Raw genomic sequence first — 16689 nt, 5'->3', positions numbered from 1 at the left:
TCTCTCTCGCTCTCTCTCTCTCTCTCTCGCTCTCTCTCTCTCTCTCTCTCTCTCTCCTCTCTCTCTCTCGCTCTCTCTCTCTCTCTCTCTCTCTCTCTCTCTCTCTCTCTCTCTCTCTCTCTCTCTCTCTCTCTCTCTCTCTCTCTCTCTCTCTCTCTCTCTCTCTCTCTCTCTCTCTCTTCTCTCTCTCTCTCTCTCTCTCTCTTTCTCTCTCTCTCTTTTCCTGCCCTTTACACACTCGTTCGCTCTCTCGCTCCTACTTTCAGCGACCACACAATAAGCCAGTGCCGATAGATGGTGATGGGTTACAAACTTACAATATAGGCCTACCTGTACCATACAGTGCAATACACAATACAGTGGCGGGAAACGACGAAACTCGTGTGAGTTACACTGCCAGTCGGCACCCAGGAAGGGTGCAGGTGGACAGATCGTACAAATCAATCATAAATGCGACGGAAGCTGACAGATTAAATCAAACAAAATTACAAACGTGCGATGGTCTAACTTTACTCTTCAAAGCATGGAGAGCTCACCAGATCAATACGAGTGTTTGGTTTCTTTCTTTTTGACATATTCTCGTGAGCGACTGCCGTCCGGCCGAATGGTGTGGGTAAATAGAGAGTAAATCTAGGCGTGCTCAGAATTTACGTAAAACAGCGACGTCACCAACCCAGCCTTTCTATTGGGGTGTACGTGATCTGTATGTTTGGCTGTCCGTCTGCCTGCCTACCCATATGTCCGTCCATTCGTTTGCCCGTCCGTCCGTCCGTCTGTCCATCCGTTTGTCCATCCGTCTGTCCATCCGTCTGTCTGTCCGTCCGTCCGTCTGTCTGTCTGTCCGTCCGTCCGTCCGTCCGTTTGCCTGTATGTCTGTCTGTTCGTCCGCTCTAAATTATCATTGTTGTTAGATTACTTCGTTGCCTACGACGTGTATTGACCAAAAAGATACCCGAAGATACGATCTGGTATTTTTGCATGTCGGTCAATACTCGGTGAAACAGATTATATATGTTACATAAAGTTAGCACCAGTTTATATTGACAACGGCTTGCCTCTAGCCACGTCCCACATTCTCCATGCTTTATTCAAACGCATCCCCTCGTGTACGCCTATACCTGAGCCTCTTCTTTCTCCCGTTAGCTGCCCCTTCTATCACAGCGGATACAAACATCACATATTCTCAAAAAGCATCCTCAAGAGAGAGCATCCTCAAAGAGAGCATCCTCAAAGAGAGCATCCTCAAAAATAAGTCCAAAATATTACGCTGTCCACGCTCGTAACAACACGTCTAATTTATCGACGCCGGTAACGAATGGCGGAAAACATTTCTAATTAAGCACGTTATAGACCCTGTCGTGAATTATTCATTTCATTTTGGTAAAGGGCAGCTAGTATATAGGCAATTCGCGAGAGTTCGCATGCGTGTCAGGTTTTGTTAGTGATTCGTTCCTTTCGCCTCTCATGTGCACGCAGTAGAATGCCGTACGCATGCGTCAGTCACCATCGGCACGTCACGTTCACCCAACCATATAGTCACTATGAAATATTCAACACAATCACAGTGCAGCCGTATAGCCAGCCAGCCAGCCAGCCACCGTCTAACCTCGTTTTAATTACACAGGGGCGTGTACAGGGGGGGGGGTCCGGACCCCCCCCTCCCTGCTCGCGCAGAAAACGCATCTAAGGGGGTCTAATTTCAAAATTTTCATGGGGGAGAGCCCCCCAGACTCCCCCCCTTCGCGTGCTCACAAGTTTGGGTTAGTGTTAGACCACCCATGGTACAAATCCTGTACACGCCACTGTTACATGCCCCACATGCACGCGTGATAAGTTAGAAGAATGCGTACGTAAACCAGACGTTATGGTTAGATTATTTACGTAGTTACTATTTAAAACGCACACATATACATAATTTTGTTTACTTTATAATGGCTATTACTCTACCCATATTGCTTAATTACGCACAATCGTTATAAATGCAAATAAACGTGCATGTTATGAATAAAAGCATAATCAAGATAACGGTTGTCACCAGAGTTAAATATTTGTTATGTGAAGAAAGCTGACGTTATATATAAACCTGTTAGACGAATTTTCATGTAATGGCAGATGAGAGGATTAAAGTGGATCAATAACCGAATAAATCTATGGGTAATTTTGCTGTGTAACTGTACGTGTGTGTGTGTGTGCGTGCGCGCACGCGTGCGTGCGTGCGTGTGTGTGTGTGTGCGTGTGTGTGTACGTGTGCGCGTGCGTGCCTGCGTGCTTGTGCTTGTGCGTGCGTGCTTGTGCGCGCGTGTGTAGGCGTGCGTGCGCGCGCGGGTGTGTGTGTGTGTATGTGTGTGTGTGTGTGCGTGCACGCGTGCGCGTGTGTGTACAGCTATAGCTCAAGGATGACAGAATCGTTCCTGATTTCAGTTGGTGAGAGAAGTGCTACATTTGCGTGAGAGTCTGCATCAAGCTGCCGTCGCTGTTATGAGGAGTCAGAAAAAGCTGCAGATACAAAAGGTTTGGTTCAGTATGACTTCCTCAAGCTCCCATGCAACACGATTGATTACCGGTATAGAGAAGCTTTGGGTCATTCCGACTTGTTCACATTCCATCCCACGCGACTAATTACTTATTAAAGATGTTATTAGAGATTATAAATATTAGATATAAGATAAAACTTATTAGAGATTAGAGATGAAGCACATGTTCTGTGTTTCAGTTTAATTAGTTTAATCATGTTGTGTGTTACAGATCGCCATCATTTGTGATGTCGTCCTAGTATGAATAAAGCGATATCTGAAAACAGTATTCCATACTTATTTACTTATGTAGAGAAGATGTTGGTTTCGTATAGGTCCCATCACCTACTACAATCGTGACTGACAGTATGCGTGTGCGTGTGCGTGTGCGTGTGCGTGTGCGTGTGCGTGTGCGTGTGCGTGTGCGTGTGCGTGTGCGTGTGCGTGTGCGTGTGCGTGTGCGTGTGCCTTTGCCTTTGCCTGTGTCTGTGCCTGTGCCTGTGCCTGTGCGTGTGCGTGTGCGTGTGCGTGCATGTGCGTGTGTGTGTAGTTTGTCCTCGCTCTGTGTGTGTCATTGGTACGTGCGTGTGTATGCGCGTACTAGCAGATGTTTGTGTACACACTTGTGCATAGACGTGTTAGCATATGTGCGCATGCGTGTGCTCGCGTTTGTGTATGTGTGTGTGTGCAGGTGTGTGTTTGAGGTGCGTGTGCGCGCGTGTGCATGCATTTGCACGTTCGTGCGTGTGTGTGCGTGTGTGCAGGTATCTGTGTGCGTGCTTGCGCATGCCTGTGTATAACTCAATTGAAAAATTTATTTCTCTTATTCATTGTAATTATTACAGACGAAGACGAGGAGGTTGATAGACAGCCTGCAGCGCAATGACGCCATTACTAGAGCGATGAGCCTAGAACACGACAAGCAAATGCAGGACGTCACCTCGAAGCTTATCTTTCTCCAATCAAAGATCAGGAAGGATCAAGCTGCGATCCTAATGCTTCTAGAAAAGAAAGACGAGGTCTAGAGTTATTTGTTTTATAATTAACGTCAACGAGTGTCAATTCAAGCGGATTTTTCAGGAAATCTTTCTTTTGTGCATTCTCTACGAGTTACTCGTGTCTATGAGTTATCTAAAAATTCAAGCGTATTTAAAAGGATGCAGATATTTCATCGTGTTTAAAGTAGGACTGTTCGTATAAGTAGGTCAGAGTGGGCTTAGACTAAACAAGACTAGAATTTCCTCCACAATCGCGATTTAACAGGTCAGACCAGGCACGGCAGGAATATTGTTATCTAGAAACAGGATCTCGCTAAAAAACCCACACCGAGATAGTCTAACAGACGTAAGAGTAGCGTTTTGAAGCAAGCAGAAAACAAATTCACTGCTTCAATATCCCGCATTCACTGCAGCATCATTTGCATTAGAAAGAACGAGACGCTAGACTAGAAGGCGACGCGTATTGAATATATAAATGCTCTCAAAAAGATTCAACCTATTGGAATCAGTCGGATGGTAAAAGGATCTCAAGATGGATCAACGATTTTGAATAGACTTTACAGCTTCGTGCACTCTCAGCGCGAGTCGGTAAATTCCGTTCTTTATACTCACTGCAGAGTGTATAACCAACCAATACACAAACTACAACGAAATACTGTGATACAATGAATCGCAGCTCTAACATCACATGCGTTTCCCTCTGCAGATCATAAGCACACAGCAGCAAGATCTGCTGCAACTGCGAAAACGCGTCGGCGCAGAGGTGCACAACGACGACGATGACGATGACGACGGTGACGACGACGCGTTCGAGGTGGAACCAGCGCGGTCGCCGACTCTCAGCGACAAGTACTCAGCGCATCACGACGACTCCGGCCTCGAGAACTCAGGCGAGGGCGAGCTGCTCAGCGCTCACAGCTCCCTCTCGCGAGAGACGACAAAGTCCGTCTCGTTTTACTTCGCCGGTGAAGCGTCGAGTGGTTCGGGGTCGGGCTCGCCGAGCGGTGGCGACAGCGGCGATAGCGCGACGGGCAGCTTGGAGCGATGTAGTCACAAGCTGTCGCCGGTCAGCGAGGTAGAGACCCCGACTGATGGCACGCCTCTTTGCCACGACGTCGCCGACGCCGACGCTGTCATCACCGAGAGCATAGAACGTTTGAAGCTCGGCTGCCGGGGGGACAAAGCAACTGCGGCGGTGGAAAAAACCGCGTGCTTGCCCATCGACCGAGTGTCTGTGGCGAAAAACGACTTACTACCTAAAAATGGCGGGCGGCGACCATTGATACACGCGCTCGCCAGTCAGGTCACCGACGACGACGCTGACGATACTTACATTGTCGCGAACTTCGAGCCTGGGGTGACGAGGAACAAAAGCGTGAAGACTGTGCGCGAGGTGAAGCATCGCAATAGGGACAAGATGCGGGCAAAGACTCTGCCGGCAGCCGACTTCCCTATTTACGCTACTGAAGGAATGGTGCACTACGTGTGAAAGGGAACTATCACTAGGTTCTTTTCTTCGAATTAATTTGATTATTTATGTGATTGCTGATCAGTGTTGCCAGCTGTCTCAGCCTCTCTCTTGTTATGACGCGCAAGCACTTAATATTTCTCTCTCCCTCTTTCTTGCTCCTTTTCGTGTTTTTATTTTATAACTGTCTATCTAACTTGTATATTCACATGTAGGGCTTTCATCATAGTAATCTGCGCGTGTTGCAGGTATTTTTGGCAGTCTATACATTCTTACCTTATTAACTTAATAAAAAACTAAACCTTAACGTGCAGACGCTAATGTAACCAGTCATCGTTCGGTTTTTGTTCATTTTAATAGTTATAATCGAAGATCTGATGCGCGTTCATAATCGATGAATTTCAATTGACGGCGTAACTGTCTTGTAAACAGTCATATTTCCTCACTGTAACTTTCTTTTCTATAGAGCCGGGCGCATATGGGCGAATAACACGCTCGATTGTGTTTCAAAACGCACAGCGAACGTAGGCAGATGAACACAACTGTTCGCGTGCGTCACTACGCGTCGCAGACGCGTTGTCTTTTCTAGCGCAGCCTTGTCTTTTCAGGAATCAAACAGGTTTGATGTTTCATGCACGAACGCCGACGCAAAGTTCGGTAGGCTCAGTCGAGACAAATCTGTCTGCGCTCGGACTACATACGTTTTTATAACGCAAGCGTAGGCGTTGACGCCCTTTTGCGCCCGGGTTCATATATACTGATCTACTGATCGAGCGTCCTAGCTAGCTTGCTACGCTAGCTATACCCCTGTGTAGCAGAGGATTGTGCTAACTCGTTCAGTTAAAAACGAAAACGAGAACGCTATTAGGGCAGTATAGTTGTACAAAACATATGAAATAATTTGCTGATGTATAAACGAATGTGTTTTTGTTGGAATATTGTATATAATGACGAGCAAGTGCGTTAACAATGTGATCAAGTAAATGAAAATATATTCATGCTTATATTATTTAACAAGAATTTCCATTTAAATGTTATTGCTTTATTCTGCGCGAAATTGTGGTAACGATGCAACTGTCGATAATAGTTTCCTCTTTTTAGTTTCCTCGTCTGTGAAAAAATAGCGGAATTGAATTATTCACGCATTGAGAAATTTTAAGAAATATTTCTTCTATGTAATCAGCAGCATATATATTTGTATATATATATGTCTACACGAACGGATGAATCGATGGACAGACGGAATGGTGTCCAAACAGAAAGGTGGACAGACTGACAGACTGTTAGACAGACAGGCCGACAGACAAACAGACAGACAGACAGACAGATTGACTGACAGACTGACTGACAGACTGACGGGCAGACAGACATACATACAGACAGACAGACAGACACACACACACACACACACACACACACAACAGACTGACAGACAGACACAACACACACACACAGAACTGAACAGTACAGACAGCCAGACTGAAAGGACTGACAGACAGACTTAGGCAGGCAGACAAAGCAGAATACGATACACACACCAGCACACACAAACCACATCGCACGCAACGGCACGCACCACGCACGCACAGAGAGAGAGACAAGACATACATCCATCACACGCGCGGCGCACGCACGCACGCACGCACCCGACACACGACACACACACAATACGATATAATATATATATACATATAACCTAGAATAGATAGATGCGAAACTAAGATAAACATTTGCCAAACGAAACTCCCCCCCCCACACACCCCACGCCTAGCGTCATCACTTTCTCTCTCTCTCTCTCTCTCTCTCGCTCGTCTGCCTCTCTCCAATCTTTCTTGCATCTCTCTCATCTCTTCTCTTCTCCCTCTGTCTGTCTCTCTACAACAAATTAGAGGGGGTCGGACGATAAACCGAATGGGCGCGCATGTCAAGTTAATCTGTTCAACGCGAAAAGTGTATAAATGTAAAAGCGAAGAGCGAGCGCCGATCAGGTGCACTGCTTCACACCCGTAGTCAAAGGTTCGTCGGACAGGTAAGGAGCTCTATCAAATAATAGCGTCAGTATCGTCATCGTCATCGTCGTTCCTCAGGGGGTGATTATACACGTGTTACAATATGTATATATATATATAGAGTAATAATCATAGAGAGCGAGAGAGGGTGAAAGGGGGAACGAAAAGATAGATATGTATATATAAATATATATATATATATGTGTGTGTGTGTGGTGTGTGTGTGTGTGTGTGTGTGTTGTGTGTGTGTGTGTTGTGTGTTGAGGTGTGTGTGTGTGTGTGTGTGTGTGTGTATGTTATTAATAATTATATATTTATATGTTTCTATTTACGTAGAATAAATGCGTTTCTGTTGCCGTCTTTCTTCAGCTTTTGGTGGCGACAACACCGTCGACATCAACAACTTCGCCAACATCGACGCCAGCGCCGTTGGTTTCGACAACTTTGGCAACCTCTACATCAACGTCGAGGCTTTTGACTTCAACAGATGGAGGAACACCGCCCAGGCCGCCACGCCTCGTGAGGCCCTGATCGCCGCCCAGACCGAGCAGATCGTCATCGGACGTAGATACCATAACGCGCAACTGGTGGCTTTCCAACTACTTGTGTTAATAATTTCTTGTCAAGAAATACCATAATATTGTAAACACGTACTATTATTTTTAGAAATATATGTGCGAAATAGCATTTAAAAGCTCATTGGGTTTGTTGTGTGTTTGAAGGAATTAAAGCTCTCTTGACACATATCTGATAAGTATGAACGCAGAAATCAGTGGCAGAGTAAATGAACGAAAGGAAACAGCAAAAGCAAAACGGCAATTCTGCCATCAACAGCAAATAAAAATAAAAGTCGAACAGTATTCGGGCATTACTCAGGTCCTTAAGTATTTTGTATTGACAATGTTACCGTAGGGCCATGAGACAGGCCATAACATTAGGGCGTCATACGTATTTAAACGGTTTGGTTATTTTTCAAGGTCACCATGTAGAGGACATATTGGTGACTGTTGTTGCTGCTGTTGTTGCTGCTACTATCGCCGATATTAATTGTTGCAATAATCATCGTCATCATCATTGTCTTTGTGGTTATTGTGATATTGTCACTGTTGTTGTAGTTGGTGCTGGTGCTGCTGCTGCTGCTGTTGTTGCAGTTGTTGTTGTCATCGTCGTCCTTGTCGCAATCGTTGTCGCCGTCGTTGTTGTCACAGCCGTTGTCGTCGTCGTTGTCGTCGTTGCTGTTGTCGTCATTGTCGTCGTCCCTATCGTTGTCGTTACTATTGGTATTATTATTATTATTATTATTATTATTATTATTATTATTACTATTGCCCTTAATTGTTATTCTGGATGGTAGTTAGTTGTTGCTATTTCTTTAAATTTCATTTCTAACCACCTTCTTATAAAACAGAAAGCAATAGTCAATATATATATATATATTCAGGAGCTAATAATACATTATTATATTTGCTATTATTAGCTAGGATATTATTAGCACCTGATGTAATGAATTTGCGTTATTTCATTCTTTGCAACCATGATTGTGCGTCCCATTATCTGTCCTGATTTTTAGAGGTTAAATTTTTCTAGTGTTTATATTGAGATTTAAATTTAACCGCCCCTTGCTACCCTCCTCCAAATCCGTCAACATTTGTGTCTGTTAGTAACTTTACTATGCACTCGTGACTACCGTTGTTTAGCTGTACGCATCACCTACTTTCACTAGACGCCAGAAACCAATGTCTGTATTTGGTTACTCGAGCGTTTTTGCGTGTTTGCGGAAAGTTTGTGAAAAGGCGAAAGAGAGAGGGGAAAGAGAGAGAGAGAGAGAGAGAGAGAGAGAAAGAGAGAGCGAGAGAGAGAAAGAGAGAGCGAGAGAGAGAAAGAACGAAAGAGAGAGGGGGAGGGAAAAAGAAAGAAAGAGAGGGGGTGGGGTGAGGAGAAAGAGAGGATAAGATCTCGTTATTCGTGTAGATACCATTACCGACACGATGCGTCTTCATATATTATACGAAACAACAATATTTTTAATGCAATTTCAAATATTTGTTACTACAAAAGTTAGTATCTACAGTATGATGGTCTCTCATGGTCACAATTGCTTAACACGAGTAGTTGAAAGTTCGTCAGTTGCTCGTAATACACACGGGCGTTCCCTTTCCCGGTTACAATCTTACTTGAAGGCCCCCAGAACAATTTCGGGATTTTGAGCCAAAATTTCTCAGAAAAGAGGTACTTTGTCCTAAGCCGAAAATAATATGGTGCCCTCGTTTATGTACGGTTCAGTCCGAGCTGTTTGCTCGTTGAAATACACGCCGCAGCTGCTGCACGGCGCTGTGGAGTACCGTGGATCAGCTACGAGAGTGTCGTTTAGGCATCCAGGTTTAAAAACGGCGGGCGCTGGCTGGCAGCTGACTGCGGGGTCCGGAGTGGACCGGCAGTGAATCCACGGCGACGGGAACAAAGCGGATCTCTCCGTTGTTGTTCCTCTCGAATACGTATCCGGCTCCCTGCTCGGTGCTGCCCTCTCCGCTAGCCTCCTGCGTGAACTGCTGGGTGGCGTCCTGGCTGGCGGTGCGGGTGGCAGACAGCTCGATGCCGGAGCTTCCGCTTCCGCTTCCCTCCCTGGAGGCGCCGCTGGTCTCCGTCTGACGCGCGTAGCCGTTACGGAATCTGCTTCCGACGACGATCTGCTCGGTCTGGGCGGGGTTCAGGGCCTCACGGGGAGCGGCGGCCTGGGCGGTGTTCCTCCATCCTTTTAAATCAAAAGCCTCGACGTTGATGTAGAGGTTGCCGAAGTTGTCGAAACCGAAGGTGCTGGCGTCGATGTTGGCGAAGTTGTTGATGTCGACGGTGTTGTCGCCACCAAAAGCTGAAGAAGGACGACAACAGAAACGCATTTATTTTAAGTAAATGCATATATACATGAATATGTATTCCAGACAGCATTCATACCGCCTTAATAACTTTAATGATCTCGTACTGTGAGGTCCGTTAAATAAATTAAGGAAAGACTCGCTAAGAAACACATTCGCTAACGAATTACAGTTACTTACTTGGCAGGTTGACAAATGATCCGCCACCACTCTTGACAGCGGAAGATCTGAAGCCACCGCTGCCAGTGCCGCCGCTACGGAAGCTGCTGCCGCTGCTGAAGCTGCTGCCACCACGTCCGATACCACCGGATCCACCAGTAGCACGGAAACCACCGGCACCACCAGCAGTACGAAAACTACCGGCACCACCAGCACCACCAGCAGCACGGAAACCACCGGCACCACCAGCACCACCAGCAGCACGGAAACCACCGGCACCACCAGCACCACCAGCAGCACCACCAGATGTCGTCGTCTTGGTGACGGTGACTCTTTGTCCTCCACTATGGGAAGCACCAAGTCCAGCGCCACCGCGACCTCCGCCTCCGTAGTTTCCGCCCTGGAGCCCAAGGATGCCTCCCTCTCCATGGGCTTCGCACAGAGCTTGGGCTACACAGCCCAGTAGGATTGTTGCTACCAACACCTTCATCCTGTAAGATCGGACGACCGTACTGTTACAGCTTAAGAGCAAAACGTCCGACATCTACTGTTACGTGTACAATGTATGTGCTATGTACATGTACATGTGCAGTTATTACACATAACTTTCTTCATACTGGATATAGTGGACATATACATCTGGTACTTTTAGTATATCATTTCCAGTTGCTTTACAGACCATATGAGCAATCTGCTTCTATCGACACGAAACATTAATGTGTGTGATATTAGAGCGGGATCTGTCAAACGATTAAACTCAAATCCTCGTTACGTTACGTTCTTACGGTTACTGTTCATTTCTCCTATATACATCTTCAATAGCACGCATATAGTAGGTCGCGCATTACGATAGATAGAAACAAAACGACGTCTTACCTTGATTATTTGACAGGCTCCTGTCTGACGAACCTTTGACTACGGGTGTGAACCAGTTGTGCACTGAATCATCGCTCGCTCTTCGCTTTTATCCTACTCCGCGCAGTCAGTGGCCTGATTCCCGAAAGCACATATTGAGAAATCTAAAATACAAGGACGCGTGCATACATTACCTTACTGTGGCGTAGACAGGTTCTCAGTTGTGGGGGAGATGATTTCGCTGTTAATTCTATCGCAATGTATAATATGAAGAGTGTGCGCGAATAGCGCCCACCGCGAGCGCCTTGGCGCAAAGCCCTAAATGGGCGGGGTCTAGGGGCTCGCCCTAGGGTCCCTGGCAGGGTGCAGGGGCAGAGCCCTTGCCCGGGGTCCAAGGGGCTGAAAAACTCAAGTCAATCATGCTTTCTGATTAAGAACACTAAAACATCTTGTTTATGTGCCGTTGTTCTTTAAATATTTATTAAAAAATGGCGCCACTGTATGAGCTGACCTTGATTCTCAGAACGATGCAAAGAGTAAGCACATAAATAATAGTCACTAGGATTTTGCCGTGTCAAACTGTGTAGGCCTAGGCTAGTGTGTCAGTATTAGTGTATAGTCTATGCTGTGCAGTACTGACTACTGTCACTGTCAGTACTGACACTACCTGACTACTGAAAGTGAAAGTGACAGTAGCCTACCGTAAATACGGGGCCTGCGTACTGTCAGACAGAGATAATGATTAGGGTTAGAATAGGATTATGGTTTGGGATACCTGGCATACGTATTAGGGTTAGGGTTCCAGAAAATTCAATTAATGTGTCACATATGATTACATAGTATTACTAAGTATTAGTATTTACTATTAGTGTTAGTATTACCTAGATTATACAATATTATAATGTAACCCAACAAGAGTAGGGTTACATTACTCTTGTTGGGTTACATTATTGTATCTAGTATTACCGAACAATGATTCGTCCCTAATCTGTGACTGTGTTCGTAGCCTAATACGGCGGCGGCGCTGAAGCGAACTGCAATGGCTGTTATCGATCGCGGAGGCGTCGTATCCAAGATAGAGAACCTTGGCATGTGCACGTTGCCATACAAGATGCGTCGCCATGGCGTCACTCACACACAGGGAAGGTGAGCAGAGCTGTTACCATGACACGAACCCTGGTCAAGCCAAGTGTGTGTGTTGGAGCGAGTGTGGTGTGCGGTGTGGGTGTGCGCGAATGCGGATATAGTTGGCTGTTGTGCCAAACCTGAGGACATGCTGATGCAGGAATCCCGATTTATCGTGATTGTGTAGTTATATATGAAATAAATCATTTCAATCTGTTTGAAAATCTGAAGTGTGTTTAATCAGCACAGCCCAGCTGAGGCCGTGCACTATCGAGAATTTAAATGTATTTGCTCACGGATGAAGGGCTTATCCTATACACACACACATGCATGTGTGCGCGCATATGCATGGGTAGCAGTTTAGCAGATATCCATACTCCCACATGCGAGTATTCTGTATTAAATATGAAGTATGTATATATATATTTATGTTAAGTATTCTGTAATTTAATCTTTCAGCTACTTTCTGATGAGATACTTTAGTCCGCCGACGATCACAGCAGAGCTCATGGAACACATCGGCCGCGACGTCGACATTGTGAAGCGCGGCATCCACGCCACCGAAGACAAACCAGAGGTGGCGCCACCGTGCACGCTCGAGGAGGAGACGAAACCGGCTGCCTACAGGAAGGACCTCCTGTCCAGCTTCAGGAAGTGAGCGATCTGTTCGGGGATCGATCTCCCGGATGTGGAGCTGATAATGGCGAACAATGCGGCGGGATGCAAAACGGACAACGTGTGATAGCGGTCGTAATCTGGGCAGTTTGCGGCGTCATCTCTGGCACTATCTAGTGACTTCACAGCTGGCCATAGAATATCCATAGTAGTGTAATGGATTCCCAACTGGCCGCAGAATGTCCATTCTGTAGAGAATTCACAGCTGGCTGCATTCACAGTCAATACCATACATAAGCAGCATATTTGATAGTAAACATGTCCAAAAATACACAGGTGTTTTGAAATGCAAACTTAGCTTATGGTTGGTTTAGTTTGGAAATAAATCCCTATGTTAGGTAACACAACTGTTTTGACAACCAACCTGTTGTATTGTTCTAGTGACAACAACTGTTTTCGAGCTACTGTCAAAACAACTTGAAAAAGATAATGGAGCAATTGCCACAAAAGTTTGCATTCGTCAATGTGTGGATCCGTTACAAAATTGAAGTAATTATCATCTGAACCATTATCTTTGGGATGTCATAGCATGCCTAACAGAAATATGTGGTTTTGGCAATTTTTGGGATCACTTTTCTCACGATTGTCATGTCGGGGTAAACTAATGTAAGAGTTCACCCCTGAGTTAGACACGATGGAATAATGTTGCTGGTAGGGTGTAGATAATAAAGGTATGTGGATGTGAATTTGTGCATGTACATAAAAGCATTGTTAATTAAATAATGAAAGATTAGTTCTTACAAAAGTTGTGTTTTGGGTTTGTATAAAAGCTTCCTGTAAAATTAAAACTGCCTGTATGACAGCGATACACAGGGGAGAAGATCGCGAGGCACGTATGAGAATTAATTTGAGAAAACCTGGTTCAGTTGCCACCATGCATCATTTCAACAAAACAACTCACTTGGTTTCACGATATATTTCTGATCTTTCAACATAATAAAGAAGTTATTTTTGTACAGTAGTATTTAAAAGCAAATCAAACTGATAGGTTCGAAGATTTCTAGTTTTCTAAAACTTGTATAATTTGCTGGGCTATGTTTTTGACCTAGCTGCCTCCTTGCAGAATGGTGTCACATACTGGCAGGAGCACATTAATTAGAGGTCTTTAATTCATGTATTCCTGCTAATGATGCCTAAGCTGATTTCATATCCTTGCCAATATTTGTACTAATACCAATTCCTACACCGAAATCTAATAGATGAAGTCTGCAGTGACAAAGAATTGTTTCCCGTGACACAAATGTGTAATTTAGAATTACGTGTATGCTTTTAACACATTTTGTTATCTAGTTTTATACACTTGAACTTCATAACGCAAATATTGGCCATTACCTGTTGGCATTTATATTTATATATATTGGGGGAGGTTGGAGGGGGTGTCTCCTTCCCACTGTGTGGAATTGTTAAAAAGTTGCAATCTAAAAGCAATCAATTTTGGACATATTTATCATAGAATATCAGGATTTTTCCTCCTTTAGGGCGTGTCCCCCTCCTGTTTAGGGGGAGGGGGTCCGGGGATTTTGTTGAAAGTAACACCCCTTCGATGCAATTTCCTGCACTATGAGGCAGTACTATTAAACAATCTTCATCACAATAACATCACTGTTGAGTTGAGTATTTTTACCTTTGGGGAACCAAAGACTAAAATACTTACTACCAAATCTGTGCTATGTACATGCCCTCACTGGGGTTACCAGTGCACACTTACCTAGGCCAAAATACCTTTGCCGTGAAATTTCTAGTGGGGCGACCGCCTCGTGCTACCGACCCCCCGTTAACAACTACAGCACTGGAATCATCTCCTCCTGAAATTGTGATAAAACGTATATTTTACTAAGAACGTTAAAACTGCCAAAAAATATGAGAAAAACAATCATATTTGAACCAAAACGTGCATATTTTTACCCCTTATACAAAATCGGGAATATACTTCCGGTCGGGTCTCAGCACCCCCCCCCCCAAAGTAAGATGAAATTTCCCATTCAATCCCCGTGAAAATCAATATCGCAACTCTCAATAGGTCTATTTTAATTTTGAATAAAGCAAGGATTTAACTTTCGTGAGCAGTGATAAAACTTTGGAAATTTTGAGAAAAAAAATCGTATAATATGGTTCCAAAATTAACCGTCTGAGTTTCAGTAAAATAATGTCATTCTTGGAACGAGTTACAGCCATTTTATAGTAGATGTATGTCACGTTCCATTTCTGTAATAATATATTAGGAGAGTATGAATAGCGATGATGGATTTGTAGATAAATATCCAGTATTTATTGTCTGTAAAATATTTTTTCCCATTTTCTTTCTGAAAGTAGGGGGAATGAAAGCCACCCCACCTCAATAAGTGTGGGGAGGATATAGCCCCATCCCCCCGCTGTCTACGCCCCTGTCAGATGAACTCAAATTTGACTTTTGATATGCATACAAATATTCATAATCATAATCTTTGTTAGCAGTACTCTACATTAGCAGGACACCTGCCGTTGCCCGGGAAATCAAGCGCTCAGTTGGTGACCACTTGGTTGAAAGAAAATTACCAATAACAATTACAATTATTTAATTAACAATAAAATTTCATATAATTATATATATATAACTTGGCCGTTCATGGATAGCCTATAGTCATGAATATATGGACATGTGATGTATGTACGTTCACAGGTTCGTGCTTTATTACACTTTAACACACAATATTTCTCTGACCATCAAGAGTTTCTGATGTAATACGTAGGCTAATTCAGACCAAATTTTAAGTTTCAAGCTCTACAGCTGATTGTCCCTTGGTTGCATTTCGTGTGAAAGATAAATCTAGAGTAGAAAAAGAAACGATTCAAAAATCAAAATATTACGGAAATCCTATATTGCGTGTAATCTACATTACATACTGCTATATACACTAAATACAACTGGGAAAACACGTGCCACAATGTCTAGCTATAGTTCTATTTTGAGATTTGGGAGTTAGCTACAGAGACGTAATATAGATATGAAGCCATTTCTACGATCTACTCAAGTTCTCCAAGTCTATTTGCGCAAAAGAACGCTTCAGTAACCAAACGAATAGCACGTTCATGAATTAAAACTGGTCCCCTATCCTATAACATTTCGTAGGAAAAGTAAGGTAAGGGATACTCATCACCTCACGGTACGTGTGTGTCGCGCACATAGACATGTACAGTGTATAGAGATCTATATTATCTACCGATTGTTTCTATGCTCGCGCACATGGTAGAAGCTACTAACGGGAACTGAACACCTGAGCTACTGCGCACGGACGCTGTATAAAGGCGAATTCTGTAGAAATGCGATACTACCATTCATTTATGCAACACCTTTTATGCACCACCCTTCATTCATGCACCACCCTTCATTCATGCAGCATATTTCATTCGTGTACTCCTGAATCCTGATACTGCCAGTGCGGTATGAGGCATCGTAGTAAAGTGTGTCGTTGCGCCAATTTAGAGCGGGAAGGCGCGTTGAGCGGCGAGTGTGAGGAATGCGTTTCAGCCGAATTTCCTCACCAAGTGTCGTAACGGTCATATCGAGAAGGCGCGACCGTAACGATGCAGCCTTTGCGTGTGTCTTTTTTCCTGTACAAACTGATGCAATAGTACAAGAAGTAATGCTTAATTATACCTGATAAGATGGCACGCCGTGCTTGTGTCTGTTTGAGCGCGTCTTTGCGCGCGCGTGCAAGTGCTTGGGTGCATGGGTGCATGCGCACGTCCTTAACAGCGCCAATGAAAGATGTTCGTGCATGCATAGATATATGCAAACACGTGTTTGTATAATCTATGGTAAATGTAACCAACCATCGTCTCTATGTTATGTGAAGCGGCGAAATACAGAGAAAGTAGCGCGAATCAACGTTTTTTCAGCCCGACGTTTGCAATGAATTATAGGAAGCGCGACCCACGAAATTATGCAGCGTAACGACTTCAGGAGTGAATAAAAGCACGTCCTTTTATTTACTCCTGATAAATTGCATATCTTGTATAATAGAATACGTATAT

General features: G+C 44.3%; 3 protein-coding genes across 3 annotated transcripts in view; 2 read left to right on the top strand and 1 right to left on the bottom strand.

Moving 5' to 3' along the window:
* LOC106821448 overlaps window positions 1–6113 on the top strand; it is a 15880-nt gene extending 9767 nt beyond the window's left edge. The window contains exons 2-4 of the mRNA XM_014826261.1: window positions 2422–2511; window positions 3359–3532; window positions 4218–6113. Coding sequence (XP_014681747.1) covers window positions 2422–2511; window positions 3359–3532; window positions 4218–5000 — 1047 coding nt within the window. The 3' untranslated portion in view covers window positions 5001–6113. The remainder of the gene's footprint in view (window positions 1–2421; window positions 2512–3358; window positions 3533–4217) is intronic.
* A 2903-nt stretch (window positions 6114–9016) lies between these two features.
* LOC106821446 (uncharacterized PE-PGRS family protein PE_PGRS10-like) lies at window positions 9017–11010 on the bottom strand. Its single transcript, XM_014826257.1, has 3 exons — window positions 10897–11010; window positions 10042–10511; window positions 9017–9857 (listed from the first exon to the last, which is right to left on the bottom strand). The coding sequence occupies exons 2-3, from the start codon at window positions 10508–10510 to the stop codon at window positions 9370–9372; spliced, it is 957 nt and encodes a 318-aa protein (XP_014681743.1). The 5' UTR covers window position 10511; window positions 10897–11010; the 3' UTR covers window positions 9017–9369.
* Window positions 11011–11281: 271 nt separating this feature from the next.
* On the top strand, window positions 11282–13420 carry LOC106821447 (28S ribosomal protein S6, mitochondrial-like). The gene is made up of 3 exons (XM_014826260.1): window positions 11282–11411; window positions 11882–12021; window positions 12460–13420. The coding sequence occupies exons 1-3, from the start codon at window positions 11364–11366 to the stop codon at window positions 12656–12658; spliced, it is 387 nt and encodes a 128-aa protein (XP_014681746.1). The 5' UTR covers window positions 11282–11363; the 3' UTR covers window positions 12659–13420.
* The last annotated feature ends 3269 nt before the right edge of the window (window positions 13421–16689 follow it).

The sequence above is a fragment of the Priapulus caudatus genome, unplaced genomic scaffold (assembly GCF_000485595.1).
Source record: "Priapulus caudatus unplaced genomic scaffold, Priapulus_caudatus-5.0.1 Scaffold73, whole genome shotgun sequence".
NCBI classification, from domain to species: domain Eukaryota; kingdom Metazoa; phylum Priapulida; class Priapulimorpha; order Priapulimorphida; family Priapulidae; genus Priapulus; species Priapulus caudatus.
The sequence above is the reverse complement of the archived record's forward strand: the minus strand, read 5'-3'. Positions and strand labels throughout refer to the sequence as shown.

Excerpts from the sequence above, each read along its gene's own strand:
- LOC106821446 (XM_014826257.1), bottom strand. The coding sequence starts at position 10,510 with ATGAAGGTGTTGGTAGCAACAATCCTACTGGGCTGTGTAGCCCAAGCT. Across the intron at positions 9,858-10,041 it reads ATCATTTGTCAACCTGCCAA|CTTTTGGTGGCGACAACACC; the intron begins GTAAGTAACTGT and ends GTCCTTCTTCAG.
- LOC106821447 (XM_014826260.1), top strand. The coding sequence starts at position 11,364 with ATGGCGCCACTGTATGAGCTGACCTTGATTCTCAGAACGATGCAAAGA. Across the intron at positions 11,412-11,881 it reads TTCTCAGAACGATGCAAAGA|CCTAATACGGCGGCGGCGCT; the intron begins GTAAGCACATAA and ends CTGTGTTCGTAG. Across the intron at positions 12,022-12,459 it reads GTCACTCACACACAGGGAAG|CTACTTTCTGATGAGATACT; the intron begins GTGAGCAGAGCT and ends TTAATCTTTCAG.